Below are 18,578 nucleotides of genomic sequence, written 5' to 3' on the forward strand. Positions count from 1 at the left end.
ATCTCTGCGGCGCTAGGAACGGATATGGGCCGTCGTCGAGACTATTTGGATCTCTGCTGCTCCGAAAACGGAAATGCGCCAAGGCACCTCTAGGATTTCTTTGGCTCTCTGCGGCGCCGGAAGCGGAAATGGGCCGCCGCCAAGACCCCTCTAGACATTTCTTTGGCTCTCTGCGGCGCCGGAAGCGGAAATGGGCCGTCGTCAAGGCGACGCTCGCCGGCTTCTCCCCAGCGGGCGGCGGAAGTTGCCATGGAGGAGTCTCCGGCGCTGTCCCCGTCGTCTCCGCGGGAGGAGTCTCCGCGGCGCAGTCCCAGGCCCCACAGCGGCTCGGGTCCGGCCCGCACGTACAGCCTGCGGCCCGCCTTCCAGCACAAGTCAGTGGCCGGGGGAGGAGGAGGGGCCGTCCTGCAAAAACGAAACAGACAAGCACCCCGCCCCCCCATAGAGGGAGATGGGCTCCTTCTTCCCTTATTCGCTCCTCCCCACTCCTGCCCTGCAGGGAGGCAAGGCTTGTGGTGTCCAACAACATCTGGATCCCACCAGGCTCTGCATCCCTCTTTGGAGGCCGACACGCATCACTCATACAGGGTTTTTGGGGGACAGGAGGCGGGCAGGTGTGGAGGATTCCCTGGTCCTGAATGGGGTAAATGTGCCCCTGAAGGACCAGGTGCGCAGCCTGGGAATCATTTTGGACTCACAGCTGTCCATGGAGGTGCAGGTCAATTCTGTGTCCAGGGCAGCTGTCTATCAGCTCCATCTGGTATGCAGGCTGAGACCCTACCTGCCCACGGACTGTCTCGCCAGAGTGGTGCATGCTCTGGTTATCTCTTGCTTGGACTACTGCAATGTGCTCTATGTGGGGCTACCTTTGAAGGTGACCCAGAAACTACAACTAATCCAGAATGTGGCAGCTAGACTGGTGACTGAGAGCGGCTGCCGAGACCACATAACACCGGTCTTGAAAGATCTACATTGGCTCCCAGTACGTTTCCGAGCACAAGTCAAAGAGTTGGTGCTGACCTTTAAAGCCCTAAGTGGCCTCGGTCCAATATACCTGAAGGAGCATCTCCTCCCCCATTGTTGAGCCCGGACACTAAGGTCCAGCACCGAGGGCCTTCTGGCGGTTCCCTCACTGCGAGAAGCAAAACTACAGGGAACCAGGCAGAGGGCCTTCCCGGTGGTGGGGGCCGCCCTGTGAAACACCCTCCCACCAGATATCAAAGAGAAAAACATCTGGCAGACTTTTTGAAGACATCTGAAGGCAGCCCTGTTTAGGAAAGCTTTTAATGATTAACAGACCATTGTATTTTAATATTTTGTTGGAAGCCGCCCAGAGTGGAGCGGGCTATAAATAATAAATTATTATTATTATTACAAATCCACCTTGATCCCTTTACAGTGGCACCTTGGTACTCAAACAACTTGGAACCCAAACACTGCAAACCCGGAAGTCAGTGTTCCGGTTTGCGAACTTTTTTCGGAAGCTGAACATGATCCGTTTTGAGTGTTATGCTTCCGATTTGAGTGTTATGCTGAAGTCCGTCTGTTTTTGCTATGTATTTTGCGTTTTTGTTTTTGCGGCTTTTTTGTTTTCTCCTGACAGTAAGAGCTGTTCGGCAGTGGAATTTGCTGCCAAGGAGCGTGGTAGAGTCTCCTTCTTTGGTGGTCTTTAAGCAGAAGCTTGACAGGCATATTTCAAGAATGCTTTGATGGTGTTTCCTGCTTGGCAGGCGGTTGGACTGGATGGCCCTTGTGGTCTCTTCCAACTCTATGATTCTATGATTTTTATGACTGTGTGGAACTCAGTTCAGCTATTGATTGATTGATTGATAGTGCGACTGCAGTATATTCTTTATTGCTTTCATTTTATGGATCAGTGGTCTCGTTTGATAGTAAAATTCATGTTAAATTGCTGTTTTAGGGGTTGTTTTTTTAACATTCTGGAACAGATTAATCCATTTTGCATTACTTTCTATGGGAAAGTGCACCTTGCTTTTGGAATGGACTTCCGGAACAGATTGAAAACCAAGGTACCACTGTATTTTCAAGAACTTTCAGATCTTTTCTTATGTTGATTTGAAGCTGGCAAACATTTAGTTCCCAGTCACTGAACTACTGAGCATCAGCACATATCCTGCACCCTAAGCCTTCCAGCCATAACCTGATACTTAATTGTTTTAAATGTCTGTTCATTTGTTGTATACTAGGAATGCCATCAGTCAAGGCCCTTCTTCCCACCTGTATTCTCAAGTGGTACAGCCCCTGAAGGCTTAAACTATATGAAGGTGTAAACTGAGTGTGAATCCTCTCAGAGATGTAAGCCTGAAGTTTGGGAGTTGCCACGAATCAGACATCCCAGACTCCAGTTATTTGTTATACTAGTGGAGAGGAGATATAACTGTAAGCACTTTTACGCCATTCTTTCCTATTAGATTCCGCCCTTCTGCAGTGAAAGATTGTATCCATGAGGTGTTAAAAGAGGAGCTGGCCAGTGTACAGTACAACCCTGACGAGATCCCACAGCTCACCAAATCCTTATCAGAGACAATCTTGGAAAAGCTAAAAGGTAAGAGCATGTGCCAAGAGTAATTGCCTTTTTCTTCCTATATCTTCCTGCCCAACTCATCCACCCTTTCTCTCTCTTTGGCACACACACCCTTGCTGACGTTCTTCCATCTGGCCAAACATATGATGTGACTATATATAGGTGTGAAATCTTTCAATTTTCCCCAATCGTTTTTCTTCCCCATCTTTCTTTCTAGAGAAAGGTTTTCACCGGTATAAAATGGTGGTGCAAGTGGTGATCGGAGAACAGAGAGGCGAAGGAGTTAAGTAAGTTGGGCTTCCCTCCCTTCCCACCAATTCATTCACATTTCTTAATATTTTGCACTGTGGGTTGTTGGGTTTTTTTGTGTGTGTTTGTGTTTATGCGTTTGTAAATTGTGAAATCTGAGGGTTGAGCGCTGCTTCATATTTATCCTGAGCATTCTACAAATGACAAATTTACACAATTCCTCTGGGAACTTGATGCCATGATGTATTCTGACTTGCACAGCATACCCCCAACATTCAGAGCAAATTAGACACCTTTGTTGCAATAGCACTTTTGGTGTGGGTAACTCTCCCTTCCTTCACTTCACCTGGAGGGTTTCCATGCCTGTCCTCACTCGTTTTGTCTCCGGATGGTCCTTTTGGGTTTCACCACCACAGAGCTGGAGGCATTGGGTTGCCTGCAGAACAGCTTCCACTCCCACAACTGAACTTTCCCTCTCCTCCCTCTGCATGCCCCCAAAATCTATTCTGAAAGATCCCCACAGCCATCCAGAGTAAATTTTGTAGGCATGCAAGGGGGAGGAGAGGGAAGAGAAGTTCCATTGCAGAAGCAAATTTGTTCCACAAGCCCAATGACTTCATTGCTTTCAACCAAATTGTGCTCTTCTTGTTTGGCACCAACCTTTCTGTCTCTGTTAGTTTCCCCCCTGGGGGGGGGGATTTTGGGGAAGCATTCTCAACGTATCAAGTGGAATGAACAGTCTCCAAATGTGGCTGATTGTCACCAACTGATGCTTTTCTTTGTCAATGGACGGTTCCCCGTTTGTTTCTTCAGCATGGCTGCACGATGCTTCTGGGATTCGGATACAGACAACTACGCTCAGGATATTTTCATGAATGTAAGTGATGTGCTGCTTTTGCCATGTGTCACCCACTGAAGGCTGCTTAAAAACCGTGTGGCCTGATGTTCTCATGTGTAAAACCTACAAAAATTGCAGAAGAAAATCTCCATCATGCTTGTCACTGCACTAGATCCCCAAAGTCATGAATCTGTTTGCCTCTGAGGTCGTTTTCATTCACAGGGGTGTTCTCCTTGTCATTCCTGCAGGACACCCTCTTCTGTGTGGTGGTTGCCTTTGGCTGTTTCTTCTACTGATGCTGGTGAAAAGTTCAAAGAAGATCACTGTTTCAAATATATATTTTGGATGGACACTCCCATTTACAAAATACATTTTCTACTTGAGGCTTTTATGATGGATTTCTGCTGCTGCTGCTTTGTATATAGCTAGTTTTCTGCACAAGCCCCACTGAAAAAATATGAGATACTTCTCTTACACAGCTCCTGCTCCTTTCAATAAGGTTTGTACAGGATAACTTCCTGCCAACTTCGACCCTATATTTACTTGCAACTTTCCCTCTGCGATTGGTGCCTAATGAGACCCATCTGGTTACAACCATTACAAACAATTGAAATTTCTGGTTGCAGATCTGAATCCCAGTCTATTTGAATGAATATGTTAAAATCTCAATGAGACTTGTATAAATGCACTCTATAATTTTAACGTGTAATTCTGCTCCTAAATTTGTCCTGAAAAGCCTTCTCTTTTTACAACTTATATTTACATTCTCAATCCACACCTTCGCTTCTTCCACAATGAACAAATTTAAAGAAACACCATGTTCTCTAGGTCAGGCTTCCTCAGATTTTGTTGGTAGTTTTCCTAACTGTCTGACTCAGCACGCTTAAAAGAGAAGGCTACGGCAGACCAACACGGCTACCTACCTGTAAGGAGAAGGCTATTTATGACATTTTTCATGCTCTCTCTTTGCAGAGTACACGTAAATTATATTTAGAATTGGGGCTGTCACTTGAATTATGAAATCTTAAATCTATTAATTTATTGAATTTGCAGTTATGTGTAATATGTTACAGGTAGGTAGCTGTGTTGGTCTGAACAAAATAAAAAAACAAAATAAAAAAAATTCATTCCAGCAGCACCTTAGAGACCAACAAAGCATGTATTAGTACACACACACACACACACACACACAGAGAGAGAGAGAGAGAGAGAGAGAGTTTTAAAGCAAGCTGTGCTGCAGACACCATTTTAGTAGAGATGTTTCCACCTCTTCTGGTGAGAGAAAAGGAAGGCTCCTCATTAGCTTCGGTTTTAGATTGAAAACAATGCTACTTCTCCTTAATCTGCTGCCTGGTTGAGGCGCGTTTTGTCGTTAATCAGAAGGTTATATAATTAAGACTGAAATCCTATGAGAACCACAGAAGTTTCCTCTGAGTAAGCCTTGTTCAGCTCTGTGAGACTTACATCTGAGTAGACACTCGTAAATTCTGCAGCCCAACTTAGAAACTACATGATACTTTTTATGCACCCAAAGAGCTTTGTATGCATGCTTAGCAGTCCTTACAACACGACTGTAAGGTAGGCTTATCTACCTTTTTGACACCTTTCTAACAGCAGCGCGGTCTCCAGACATCTGTTTGTAAGTGCTGATCTCTATGCAGGACAAAAAAGGCATAGCAGAGCAGACCACTTATCCCTAGTCAGGTGGCAACTCTTCTGTAACGTAGTCCAGGATCAAGGGGGCTGAGAGGTAACACAGGTCACCTAGCATGCCTTGGTGTGTGGTTAATGTCAGCTTTGAACCAGGGAACGCCCAGCGTCCACACTTAGCCGTTGTACTACACCAACCTCTGTACTGGCCAAGTACGGCAGCCTTCCCCAGTGAGGCTACCTCCAGGAGTTTTGGACTACAATTCCCAGCATGCACAGCCATGTTGACTGAGGCTGATGGGAGTTGTAGTAGGAAACCACCTGTGGGGCACCAGGTTGGGGAAGGATGCAAGAGGGTCTGCTGCTGTTATCATTCACGGGTCTCTTTTTACAGACATTGATCTGTCAGGCGCTCGTGGTGGCGTACGTGGTCCTTCTTGCTGCCCCACCTTATTCTCACAAAAACCTTATGAGGTCAGTTAGATCGAAAGTTGGTGATTGCTCCAAGGGCACCAGCTCAGTGCTTCATAGCAGAAGGTGTTTAAACCCAGGTGTCTCTGTTCCCAAGTCCCCCAGACGACTCCGCATCATCTGTCTCCTGCTGCATATTTTTACCCTGCCTTTCGCACAACGGCTCCTCCCCAGCTTGCAGTAAACACATACTGTACAACTAAGAATAAAATAAGACAATAAAAGCAGCAGGGGGCAGCATAAAGTTAGCCGGAAAAGGATGACCAGGAACAGATCTCTTCTACGGTATTCATTGGGAAGAAAGGTTTCTGGCAATGAGAATGTCTCCATGTGACAGCTAGCAGGAATCCAGCACTCTTAAGAGCAGGCTAGCATGAGAGGCCATCCATTTCAGCTGCCTGCAGCATGAGACATGGTGCAAATGGAAGTGAGACGCACTTAAAAAATCCCTAATATAGCAAAAGATCTGCCCAGGGCAGTGCTGAAACTACAGTACTCTATTTTCAGGGTTCATTTGGTCCTCAGTAACTGACAAGGCAAGAGGTGTTTTAAGTCATCTTTGGATAAAGGCATTCTAGAGAAACGACGATCTCACGGTATCAACAGTTCAGAATTTATCTTGGCTGCTGCTGCGTATGAAGTGGTGGTTTGTGCATGTGCATTTAATACGCATGAGATCACAAGATGCAGCTGCCCCTTCTGAGATTTAACTCCAAGAGACCGTACAGAGGGAAATGCAGCCTGCCTGAAGAGCGACCATTTTCTGCCGACATAATTTGCCTTTTGAAACCACAAAAAAAAAAACCTTTTTTAAAAAAATCCCATGTTTAAACAGAAAGAACAATTTAACAGGCCAGGTATTAAACATGGGCAATCCCCGTTAAATAGAAGCAGCTGGCGTGTATCCCAGGGCCATACTTTTGAGTCGAGCTTCCACCTGGTTCTTTAATGCCCGGATTGTACTTGAAAACATTAAGAGCTGCTTCTATGGTGTCAAGACTCCGGACCAAGGCTACAACTCTGCAGAATCGTTCGCAGCCTTGCAAGCTTCTGTTATTTTAATCGAAAGATGCCAAGGACCGAGCCTGGGATGCATGCAAGGGGACTGGCTGCAACAACCCACCCCACTTTTTGTCACCATTTCCTTCTTTTTTTTTTAAAGGCTATTTCTCGGGTTTTGCTTCATTATTAGCAGAGCTGCTCCCTAGGACCTGTGTAATGGGCCTCCAGCCCAGTAGGGGGGGAGGTAGCATAAGGCCCTGAAGCAGCTACTTCTGCAGCTCACTTCTATGTAGCAGGAAATGTCTTCCTCCGCAAGTGAGCAATGTCACCCCCTTGTGGTCTGCAAAGGGAGTGCAGCGCCAGGAAGTGGGAGGTGGCAGCATGCTTGGCTCCTCCTTCCGCCTCCCCTGCCGCTTCCTCTGCCCTGTTCCCCTTTGGTTGGTTGCTCTTCCCCAGCGTGGCCTCCCCTTGACCCTCCGGCCATGGCAGACAAGCCGCTCAAGCACAGCAAGAAGTCCAAGCGCTGCCTGCTGTGTGAGGCGCCCTTCTCCGGGTCGGCCGAGGGCGACCTGTGCCCCATGTGCTCCCTGACCCCCCTCGCCTCCGTTCACACGGCAGAGCCCAGCATGGAGAGCCGGTGGCGAGACACCAGGGCCCCGTCCCCTGCGGGGAGCTGTGGCTCTGGGGACGAAACACAGGGCCAGGAGCAAGAGGAGGAGATAGAACAGCAGATCCTGGCCGAGTGGGTAAGCCCAAGTCTCTCTTGTTTCGTTTTAATTCATTTCTACTTTTGTTTTTTGAGACCTCCAATCTCAGCCGTGTTGGAATGGCTTATTAAGAAGGGGATTGCCTCTGAACATGTACAGAGCGCCGTTACCTCTGCCCAGAAATGTGGCTAGAAATTGGGAGACTCGTGGATTTCATTAAGAGCCCACCCCCTGGTTGAATCAGACCCTCCAAGTGCCCCTATTTCCCAGGGGCAGTTCTGGATTTACAGCAGCCATCCAGGTTTCTGATTTGATCCCGGAATGTCCCGCTATTCCTTAGGACTGCCCTATTTTCTTCTGAGAAATGTTGGGAGGGTATGGAGTTATGCAACCCCCGAGCCACGGAGATAAGTAACTACAACTTTAGAAGGCATCGGAAGGCAGCCCTGGATAGGGAACTTTTAAATGTTTTGTTTTGTTTTTATATATGTTGGAAGCTGCCCAGAGTGGCTGGGGCAACCCGGTCAGATGGGCAGGGGAATAAAAATTATTATTAATAATAATAATAATAATAATAATAATAATGGAATTGGACACCCTTATGAGAAATGTTGGAGGGTATGTTAAATCATTGGTGATTCACCCATTGGAAGCATGTCCTAAGTCAGGGGTAGGCAACCTCAGGCCTGTGGTCCAGATGCGGCCCAATCGCCTTCTCAGTCCGGCCCACAGACGGTCCGGGAATCAGCATGTTTTTACATGAGTAGAATGTGTGCTTTCATTTAAAATGCGTCTCTGGGTTATTTGTGGAGCATAGGAATTCATTCATTATATTTTTTTCAAAATATAGTCCGGCCCACCACATGGTCTGAGGGACAGTGGACCGGCCCACGGCTGGAAAAGGTTGCTGACCCCTGTTTTAAGTGTTCGGCCTGGATTCTATTGAAAAAGCATTCAGGCACTGCAGGATCCAAATCTCGCTTTTTCCAGGACGGTTGTGAACTGCCCTGAGATCTACAACAAAGAGCAGTATGCATTTCATACATTAGCTGGAGCTGCTGGGAGGAGCTGTTTTGCTGAATCAATTTAGTCCCATTTGCCAAAGGGGCATGGCTCTCCGGTGGAGCCCATGGGGCATGTGAAAGGTCCCAGGCTCAGGTCCTTGTCCCCACCCATTAAAAATGATCCCTGTAAGCAGGTGGTGGACGTCTCTCTCTACCTGAAGCCCTGAAGATCTGCTAGCAGTCAGAGCAGACACCAGCACAGGGTAAGATGTACAAAAAAGACTGACCTGCTATAAAGCATAGACATTTAAGTAGATCTGTATCTCTTTCATGCATTAACCAAGGGTATACGATAGAGCTTTTTAGCCAGATTTTTATTATTACCTTATGGGACGCAGGTGGCGCTGTGGGTTAAACCACAGAGCCTAGGGCTTGCCGATCAGAAGGTTGGCGGTTCGAATCCCCGCGGCGGGGTGAGCTCCTGTTGCTCGGTCCCTGCTCCTGCAAACCTAGCAGTTTGAAAGCACCTCAAAGTGCAAGTAGATAAATAAGTACCTCTACAGCGGGAAGGTAAACGGCGTTTCTGTGTGCTGCTCTGGTTTGCCAGAAGTGGCTTAGTCATGCTGGCCACATGACCTGGAAGCTGTACGCCAGCTCCCTTGGCCAATAACACGAGATGAGTGCCGCAACCTCAGAGTCGGTCACGACTGGACCTAACAATCAGGGGTCCCTTTACCTTTACCTTTATTATTAACTTAACTTGGGTAGTATGTTCTATTCCTCTGGAGTGCAGCTGCCGATCCACTTTAAGCCTAACTCTTTTTTATATTAATAAGTGCGTAAGAATTGCCTTATCGTGCAGAAGCTGTGGTTTTTTAGCAAGCTCGAGCTTTTGGAAGGGTTGCCGCAGTTGTTAAGGCTGTTATTTAAGCTCTATGCACCTAACCCAGAGCATTAAGTTCCATTGAACTCGGTGGGGTTTGCTACTGGGCAGAGTTGCTTAGATAGGACTGTGGTATAAACAGACCCAGGGGCACATTTACTATGAAACTAAGGAAGCTTCACAACCCCATGGAAGAAGATAACAGTGGTTACACAAACATTGTTGCTGGTTGCAAAGGGGCCCCCATGACAGCTTCAGGGCCCCAAAAATGTAGGTCCGCCATAGAACGGACCACAACCAAAGTTGAAGATAGTGCATTTCAAAGTAAGAGGAATAGGGAACATCCTGTAAATCAGCCTAGGTGGCAACGTCTGGGGAAAATGTTTAACAAACTGTTGTTAATGGAATCCTACATTTTAGCACCTCTGTGCTTCTCTTTGCCTTTTGTCTCATAGCTTTTTTGGGGGGGTGTACGAAGTTTGCAAGCCTTCCCTTGTTGGTCTTTAAACATTGTATGGTGCCACATACATTCTAGGCACTTTCAGAAATATGAAATAGTTATCCGGTTCAGAAACTCAGAAATAAATCTCACTGAATTTAACCATTACTGTCTCCCAAAGTGGTTCACATCAGGGGGACATAGGCTGCATACACACGATACCTTGAAAGCACATTTTGCCCCTCAAAGAATTCTGGGCACTATAGTTTCTGGATGCTGTCTGTCAAACAAACCTAGACAAACCTAGACAGCATCTTAAAAAGCAGAGACATCACCTTGCCGACAAAGGTCCGTATAGTTAAAGCTATGGTTTTCCCAGTAGTGATGTATGGAAGTGAGAGCTGGACCATAAAGAAGGCTGATCGCCGAAGAATTGATGCTTTTGAATTGTGGTGCTGGAGGAGACTCTTGAGAGTCCCATGGACTGCAAGAAGATCAAACCTCTCCATTCTTAAGGAAATCAGCCCTGAGTGCTCCCTGGAAGGACAGATCGTGAAGCTGAGGCTCCAATACTTTGGCCACCTCATGAGAAGAGAAGAATCCTTGGAAAAGACCCTGATGTTGGGAAAGATTGAGAGCACTAGGAGAAGGGGACGTCAGAGGACAAGATGGTTGGACAGTGTTCTCGAAGCTACGAACATGAGTTTGACCAAACTGCGGGAGGCAGTGCAAGACAGGAGTGCCTGGCGTGCTATGGTCCATGGGGTCACGAAGAGTCGGACATGACTAAACGACTAAACAACAACAACAACATAGTTTCTGGAAGGCTACTGGGCATGGTAACTTTGGAAGGGGTAAACTACAATGCCCAGAATTCTCTGAGGGGGAAAGTGTGCTTCGAATGTGTTTTAAGTTTAGAGTGTGTACACAGCCAAAGAGACCTTGCCTTCAGGCTTGCAAACTTAAATGACAAGAGTGATATAAGGGAAGCAGAGGACAGGAAAAGGGTAGCGATTAAGGGAAACCAAGGCTAAAACCCATTCTGAGAACATGTGTATATCATTGCACTCACTGTACTGTAAGTTACAAATTAAGAAGACACTTCCTCAATTTTTCCTTCCGTCAGAAATTAACCAGATCTCCCTAGGCAAATTTATTTAAACTGCATAGCCCACCACTCCTCTGGTATTCAGAGGTAGCATTAGATTTAAAAACTACATCCACATGACTGCAAAGGCTAACAGAAAGTAAGGTTATTCTGTATGGAAACTGAACAATGCCATGCATTGTTAGAATTACACAATGAAAGATCACGACAGTACTGTATTGTAACAACAACACACTGATATCTTAATATTATGCAGTTAGCTTCAAGCGCACGACTTTTAACCACAGTGGCACAATGCAATATTTGTTCTAGGAGAATGTTTAATTATGCACTGCTGTGCTGCTATGGTTTCGAAAAGCTAGGCAAACGGCAGGATATTACTGTAGGACTCCATAATGCAAAGTATTGCCAACAGCCCCGAGATCCTCCGATGAAGGGCTGTATAGAAATTAAATAAATGAATGAAAAGGGTGCCCAGAAAGGTCTCACCACAACCACAGAGGTAAAACTACAGGCCCAGAATTCTTTGAAGGAAAGAATGTGTTCCCAGGGTGCTGTCTGGGTGAACCATAAGGCTGCACACCTGCACACACACACACACACACACACACACACACACACACACCCCTGCACCTTGCATTTAAAGCACTTTTAAAACACAAGACTTCACCCCAAGAATCCTGGGAACCGTAGTGTCTTAAGGGGTTGCTGGGAATTGTGACCTTGCGAGGGATAAAACTACGGGACCCAGAATTCTTTGAGGTGGGGGGAAGAATGTGCTTTAAAGGCATGTTGTGTACCCAGCCGTAAAATATGAGAGAATGGGATGGGGGCTGAATGCTAAGACTAAGCTTTGGGCCTGGTGGCAAGGTTTGTTTGCGGCACCTACAAGATCCCTTTATTATTATTAATAATATCATTATTAGTTATTGACTTTGTTAGTCACCTTTTATCTTGACTAAGGCAGCCCAAAGTGGCTTCCGAGCACATGTGTATGCCTACAGATCATAGAGTTGGAAGGGACCCCGAGGGTCATCCAGCCCAACCCGCTAGGGCCACGGGTGGAATCTTTTTGCCCAATGCTGGGCTCGAACCCACAACCCTTGGATTAAGGGAGAACAGGCCGACGCCCCCGCCAAGCACAACGCCGTGAAAGGTCTGTCGTTTTCCTAGTGGGGCTGGGCGTGGATTGCTGTCCATAGAGCGTAGGAGACTCTTCATCTCAAGAGTCGTGAGTTCGAGATCCGCGTTGGGCAAAAAATGGCGGGGGTGGGGTAGGCTTGGAGTAGATCAGGCACCACCAAACTCGGTCCTCCGGATGTTTTGGGACTACAATTCCCATCATCCCTAGCTAACAGAACCAGTGGTCAGGGATGATGGAAATTCTAGTCCCAAAACATTTGGAGGGCCGAGTTTGGGGGTGCCTGGACTAGTTGACCCCGGGGGGGGGGGTCCCTCCCGACTCTATCACGCTACGCTATGGTTCTATTTCTCCCATCACCGGAACCTTCCGCGTCTGTGTTGCTGTTTCCGGGGGGAGCAGGCGAAAGAGGAGGACCGTTTCGGCCGGTCCGTCGCCGGGTGGGTCCGGCTGGAAACACTTCCGGCTCGGCCCCGTTGGCGCTGCGCGAAGGGGAGCCGGAGAACGGAGACCGAGGGAGGCAGGCGGGTAGGTCGGAGCCGCGCCGGTCGGGGCCGGGGGTCATGGTGTTGGGGAGGGGGCTTGTGTGAGTGCTTGGCCCTGGCGAGATCCCCGTGACTCCTTCCTGGAGGGGAAAAGGGGCACCCTAAATTCCTCCCCCCCCGAGGTTGACCTCCCCTGCCTGGTGATGCCTCTCGCCTGAAAGGGGAGGCGGTGGGGCTGGTTGTAAGCAGGGGAAATACAGGAGGGGAGGGGGGCGTTGCTGGGTTTTCTTGGGGGGTGCGATCTCACCCACCCCCAAAAAATCTGGTGCTGGAGTGACTTCAGAGCAACCCATCGCAATCTCTCGCAGACCTAAATAGGGTTGCCAAATTCAGAATAATAATAATAATAATAATAATAATAATAATAATTTATTTGTTATTTATACCCCGCTCATCATCTGGCTGGGTTTCCCCAGCCACTCTGGGCGGCTTCCAACAAAAACATTAAAATACACTAATTTCTTAAACAGATAAAAGCCTCCCTAAACAGGGCTGCCTTCTCTAGAAGAGAGAGAGAGAGAGAGATCACGCTATGATGGCCATTCAAAACAAATACAGTGGTACCTCAGGTACCAAGGACTTAATTGGTTCTGGAATTCCGTACCTAACCTTCAACCTGAAGCAAACTTTCCCATTGAAAGTAATGGAAAGTGGATTAATCCGTTCCAGACGGGTCCGCGGAGTACTTAAATTGAAAGTACTCAACCTGAAGCGTACTTAACCCGAGGTATGACTGTAAAGGCAGTTCGCCACAAATTTTACCCCTGAAAAAGAGGACGTGTCTTGGATAAAGGCAACCCCCAGCAGGAGAGCCCATCTGCGGCTTGTCGCACACGCACGGGCGTATACGCGGATTTGTAAATCTGTCTGCGCTTAGCTGGCCAGAGCTTCAGTGCCTGGTATTTTACCATGTATTGTGTTATTAATTGTATTGTATTTTTAATATTCGGTTGGGAGCCGCCCAGAGTGGCTGGGGAAACCCAGCCAGATGGGCAGGGTATAAATAATAAATTATTATTATTATTATTAGACACACCCTTTTAAGCACAAGCGTTTGGAGAGGTTCCCTAACTTGGCACAGAGAGAGAGAGAGGACCCAAAAGACAGGACAAAGCTGTATAAATGCACAACGTGGCTTTTTGCATTGAAACACGGGACAGTCCTGTATGTACAGGACAGGCGGCGACCCTGGTTGTAAGTGACGGTGTTGACAGGGCTTGGAACAGGGTTATGACACACCTGTGGGGGTGGAGAAGGTGCTGCTCTGCACCTTGATGGGGACTGTTATGGGAAAGGTGACCCCAGGGGCTTGAGTGGGAAGGGGAGGATGGCTAGGCAGTTAGCCCTGCTTTAAGAGAATCTTGTTGTGTACAAATATTGGGGGGGCAGGGGCTAGCCAGGAGTGCTTTTTAAAAAAAGAAATACAGATAGAATGGGAATTTTGTATTTATTTATTAAACCTATTAGACGTTTGTCATTAGAAGGCCTCCCAGCGACTTCCATTAAATGAAAATATTTGCACATAAATAAATAATACCATAGGAAAGGGAGGTGTCATATAATATTTCCGGATTCCCTCATAAAGTGATGGACTCTGCTTCATTGGAGGTATTTAAACTGGATGGACATAAAGTGAGAATTCTTCAGCTGTGATTCCTGCGTTGCAGGGGGTTGGACTAAATGACCCTCGGAGTTCCTTCTAGCTCTACAATTCTATGGTAACATGCAACATACGTAAAAACAAAAGCCCAATGAACAGTAATAAGCAATGCTAGTCATTAGAAAAGGGCATTGTGTTTGCTCAGCTTAAAGGAATGCCCGGGGGGGAGGGGGACTTATTGGAAATGCAAAACGCTGATGGTGTTGTTTGGTGGTTAGGGAGATTCCCCCCTCTCCCCAAGCAACAGTAAATAGTTACAGATTTTGTATGTATCACTGTCATGGTATGATACTGAAGGTTTCGACAGGCATTTAGGATGAGTTGCGTGAAGTGCTTTTTGAAGGAAAGTAGCCACTGTTCAGACTGTGAACTGCATGAGATGTTTCTTAGATGCAGTGATTGCAGCAGTCCCAAATAAGTTCATGCCTACATCTCTATCATGCTGCCACAATAGTAGCCCTTGTCTGTGATCTATTTTGCTGTTCTAAGTGTGGGTTTTTTTCTGCCTTGGGCTTTCTTTGCAATGGTCTCAAATTAGTTTTGTGGGGAGACTGCGGTATAATTTAGATCTTGCAGCACTTATATAGACATCTTTGTGCTTCTACAGCCATTGCCTTTATGAGAGCTGAAGCTCTGGGGTAGCAAGAAATGATGGCAAAAGGTTCTGTGGCAAATAAATTTTAACAGTATATTATGGCATTAGCTTTTGGGGATCAGAGTCGCCTTTATCAGATGTGTGAAGTGATAACTTCAATGGGCAGGTAAATATACTCTTGGGTTGAGAGAGAGTGCATCACAGGCCGAGGCCAAAAGGCAAAGAAAATGCAAGATGGAATGGTCTGTGTGTCACATGGAAAGCCTGTGGGGGAGGGGGTTAGATATCATATACCAGGCCGACAGGCCGATTACAATCTGCTGGTCAATCGTGGGGTGTTCCTTTTTTTCTACTGCCCACACTGTTTATTTTTTGCAAAACAGCTGCAGAATAGTTCATTGGGTGCTCACCTGCTAAGTTGCTTTGCATGTTTTCCTTTGGATAATTCTCACCGCCTCCCACTATAATGCATAAAGCATTAGCCTACACTTTTCCATTTCACCACCACACAAACATAGAGGAGTAACTCGCTGTGGACATAATTTTCTATTTAGCCCTTGAACTGTTTCCGAAACAGCTAGTGGGAGGAAGGCATGCAGAGATGGAAGCAGTTTAGCAAGTGAAGGAAGGAGGCTGCTGCTATCTCTCTTTTCCCCACCCATCTGAGTTGTTCTGGAAACTACAGAGAGAAATGTCACCAGAGAAGCGGTGGCTCGATGACAACCACTTTGTGACTAAGAGGCTTGAACCCTTCTATCCTTAGTTGCAAAATCCATTCCTGAGCCCAGCCTCTCAGAGGTAAAGTGTCTGTCCCTCATGACTCACTGTGCTGGGTCAGAGCAGTGACCATGCAAGGCAAAGCCAGTCAGTGCCTCAGAAAAAGAAAGCAACACATTCCTGTAAAGGAATGAGTATTCACATTGGTCTGCAACAGCAAAAAGTGGACATCTTGAGAAGAGAGAGTAACCCAGATCCAAGTCTCTTTTGTTTTTATTTTTCTTTGTTGGACTATGCTGGCCTTAGGAACTGCCATTGGCGCATTCCAGCCCTATAATTATATTAGCCTTGCAAATAATTTTATAGGGGGTGATCACACACACACACACACACACACACACCTGCTTCCACCCTAGCAGTTATGTAGTTCACCTTTCTGTTTTTTCCCCATCTTTAAAGGGCAGCACCATATGTGGTGGCGCTGAAATTTGCAACTTGGGCAATTGCATGATGGCAGTTTCAACCTGTTTCAGATGAGTAGTGCATTTAGTATCTTAAGTCGCATCAGCTTCTCTGGATGAAAAAGAAAACCCAGAAAGGCAGTGACATGAGATTCAAAAGCAAATATATCCCCAAACTTCAAAAGATGTGATCACAGCATGAGGTTTACATGATCAAGTACAAATTGCAGCCGAAGGGAGATTATTTTTAGAGACGAGTGACTTAAATGAATGAGCATTCCCTTTAGACCTCAAAACCTGATCTTCCTATAATTGCCTGCAGTTGCTGAACGCTCCAATTGTCTTAATTGTGACATGGATCTTGAGCTGCTTGCCACAGAATATAGCCACGCTTGGACAACTGCCAAGGAAGTATAAGGGTGTGGAGCTCGTGGTGGTCAGAGCGACCTGAATTAAAAGCCTGGTTGTTTCTTCGTCTTGACTGTCCTGAAATACTTCCTGGTGTTGCAGAGGGAAGGTTTGGTTTGCTTTTGCTGTGGTTTTTGTGTTAAATAGAACACAAAGGATGGCAAAGACATGCAGAAACCAGTTTGGAGAATCTTGCCCGTTAACCATAAGATGAACGTAAATGAATAGGTTCTTCACCTACACCAGCAAAGGAGAACCTTTAGCCCTGCAGATGCTGTTGAACTCTTGTTCTCACCCATCCCTGCCAGCAAGACTACTAGCCAGGGAAAATGAGAGACAGGGGAGGGGGATCATAGCCATTGATAGCCTTATTCCCCATGAATTTGTCTAATCCTCTTTTAAAGCCAAGGCAGAGGTCATCACTCCATCTTCAGATCCATATCCATATCCATAAGACTGTTCTAGATTGAAGTCTCGTGTTTATTTACCCGTATATTCCGGCGTATAAGACCACTGGGCGTATAAGACAACCCCCAACTTTTCCAGTTAAAATATAGAGTTTGGGATATACTCGCCGTATAAGAAATACGACCCAGCGTATAAGATGACCCCTGACTTTTGAGAAGATTTTCCTGGGTTAAAAAGTAGTCTTATATGCAGGAATATACAGTATTTCATTTTTGAATTGTTCCACATAAAATATCCCTGAGGGATTTAACAATAAAAACAAGTTCAAGTCCAGCATAGATAGGCTGGGATGAAAAGAGCATTAGAGTTTATTTAAATATTTAAATTTTCCAAAGAAAACAGCAATTAAAGGTAGTTCAGTACATATTCAAACATAAAAATCCTATGTCCTTTTACAATTTCAAAGACTTAGTGGAAAAGGAAGGTCTTTGGTATGTGCCCAAAATATAATAGAGACAGGGCTTCTCTGATTTGCGACACATGGGAAGGGCTGGAGCCTTTAAGGCATTCTAAACATTTGTTTATTGGTGGGTGCTGACATTGAGTTAAGAATTTCTTCTGTGTGAGGATGTATAAAAACGTTGCTATATTATTTGTCTTTACTTGCCTTAACGATATCCAGTTCTAGGCATTTATTGGAAAAAGAAATAATCTTTCTCGCCTTGGGAATTTCTCCAGAAGAGCTGGCGGAATGCAAGATTTGGGTGTGGATTTGCTCAGCAGGCGTGTGAGTCAGCGAAAGAGGCATTACAGTATTGGCAGAAAGTCATAGTGCCTGGCACTGCTCGGGTGACCTGATAACTTAGAAATGCAGAACTATCCTGCCTCAATCTCAGCACTGGAACTGGAAGCTCTGCGGGGTATGCAGATTTTGGGGTTAGACTCTCCTAGGTCTGCAATTAGGTCTTTGTATAGAGCTCACTTCTTCCCCCATGAAACCTCCCTCCAGGCAGCTGCCTGTAGGCATTTTCCAGAGGGACAACTTCACCCTTCACCTCCTACTAACAAGTAACAAGATTTTTCCACCAGGCTCCCTCTGCTTTCCTTATCTGAACCAGATCCTTTCCAACCTACTTTGCGTGGAAAGGTGAGTTATTTCCTCATTCCATTGCTTTGTTGATACTTTGCCCAGAATGCTGGATCAGGCATTGTTAACGGCGTGCAATTTTTTTCCCTGGATGTCAAAACCTGCTCTCAGTGCAAAGACTAGCAAACTTTCACTCACTCTGAAAGTTTTGAAACCCGTGGCAAGCATTCTTTAGCAATACAAGAAAGAAGATTCCACCTAAACATTAGGAAACTACAAGAAAGAAGATTCCACCTAAACATTAGGAAGAACTTCCTGACAGTAAGAGGTGTTCGACACTGGAATTTGCTACCAAGGAGTGTGGTGGAGTCTCCTTCTTTGGAGGTCTTTATGTCAAGAATGCTTTGATGGTGTTTCCTGCTTGGCAGGGGGTTGGACTGGATGACCCTTGTGGTCTCTTCCAACTCTATGATTCTATGATTTTATGAAATATTCCTTTGATTCCAGACCCATGAAAGGTCTGCACAGGTTCTGCTTTTCAGCCTGGAACCAGTTTCTGCCTCTGTCTTTCAAACCTCCTGTTTCCCTCTGTTCCAAGGTATGCAAAGTTCTTCTCTTTTCCAGATACGTTGGGCTTCACTCCAGAAGCACGGACAAGGC

At 46.2% G+C, this 18,578-nt stretch overlaps 2 protein-coding genes across 4 annotated transcripts in view; both read left to right on the forward strand.

Annotated features, from left to right (window-relative positions):
- The first annotated feature begins 208 nt into the window (after window positions 1-208).
- DYNLT2B (dynein light chain Tctex-type 2B) lies at window positions 209-6,858 on the forward strand. The gene is made up of 5 exons (XM_035133502.2): window positions 209-374; window positions 2,433-2,566; window positions 2,763-2,832; window positions 3,608-3,671; window positions 3,881-6,858. The coding sequence occupies exons 1-5, from the start codon at window positions 250-252 to the stop codon at window positions 3,926-3,928; spliced, it is 441 nt and encodes a 146-aa protein (XP_034989393.1). The 5' UTR covers window positions 209-249; the 3' UTR covers window positions 3,929-6,858.
- A 551-nt stretch (window positions 6,859-7,409) lies between these two features.
- The window catches only part of PCYT1A (phosphate cytidylyltransferase 1A, choline), a 30,503-nt gene continuing 19,334 nt past the window's right edge, over window positions 7,410-18,578 (forward strand). The window contains exon 1 of one of the 3 annotated variants that reach the window (XM_060274271.1): window positions 7,410-7,501. The gene's annotated coding sequence lies outside the window, so the exon portion shown is untranslated. Of the gene's footprint in view, window positions 7,502-12,489; window positions 12,566-13,581; window positions 17,979-18,578 lie in introns of those variants that run through there. The other 2 variants (XM_035133242.2, XM_035133243.2) reach the window with 2 other exon arrangements.

This window comes from Zootoca vivipara, chromosome 5 (genome assembly GCF_963506605.1).
Source record: "Zootoca vivipara chromosome 5, rZooViv1.1, whole genome shotgun sequence".
In the NCBI taxonomy this organism is placed as follows: domain Eukaryota; kingdom Metazoa; phylum Chordata; class Lepidosauria; order Squamata; family Lacertidae; genus Zootoca; species Zootoca vivipara.

What these genes read in the sequence shown, in the direction of transcription:
- DYNLT2B (XM_035133502.2), top strand. Translation starts at nt 250, where the DNA reads ATGGAGGAGTCTCCGGCGCTGTCCCCGTCGTCTCCGCGGGAGGAGTCT. An exon ending in CGGCCCGCCTTCCAGCACAA is followed by an intron (nt 375 to 2,432) that starts GTCAGTGGCCGG and finishes CTTTCCTATTAG; the next exon opens with ATTCCGCCCTTCTGCAGTGA. An exon ending in CAGAGAGGCGAAGGAGTTAA is followed by an intron (nt 2,833 to 3,607) that starts GTAAGTTGGGCT and finishes TTGTTTCTTCAG; the next exon opens with CATGGCTGCACGATGCTTCT.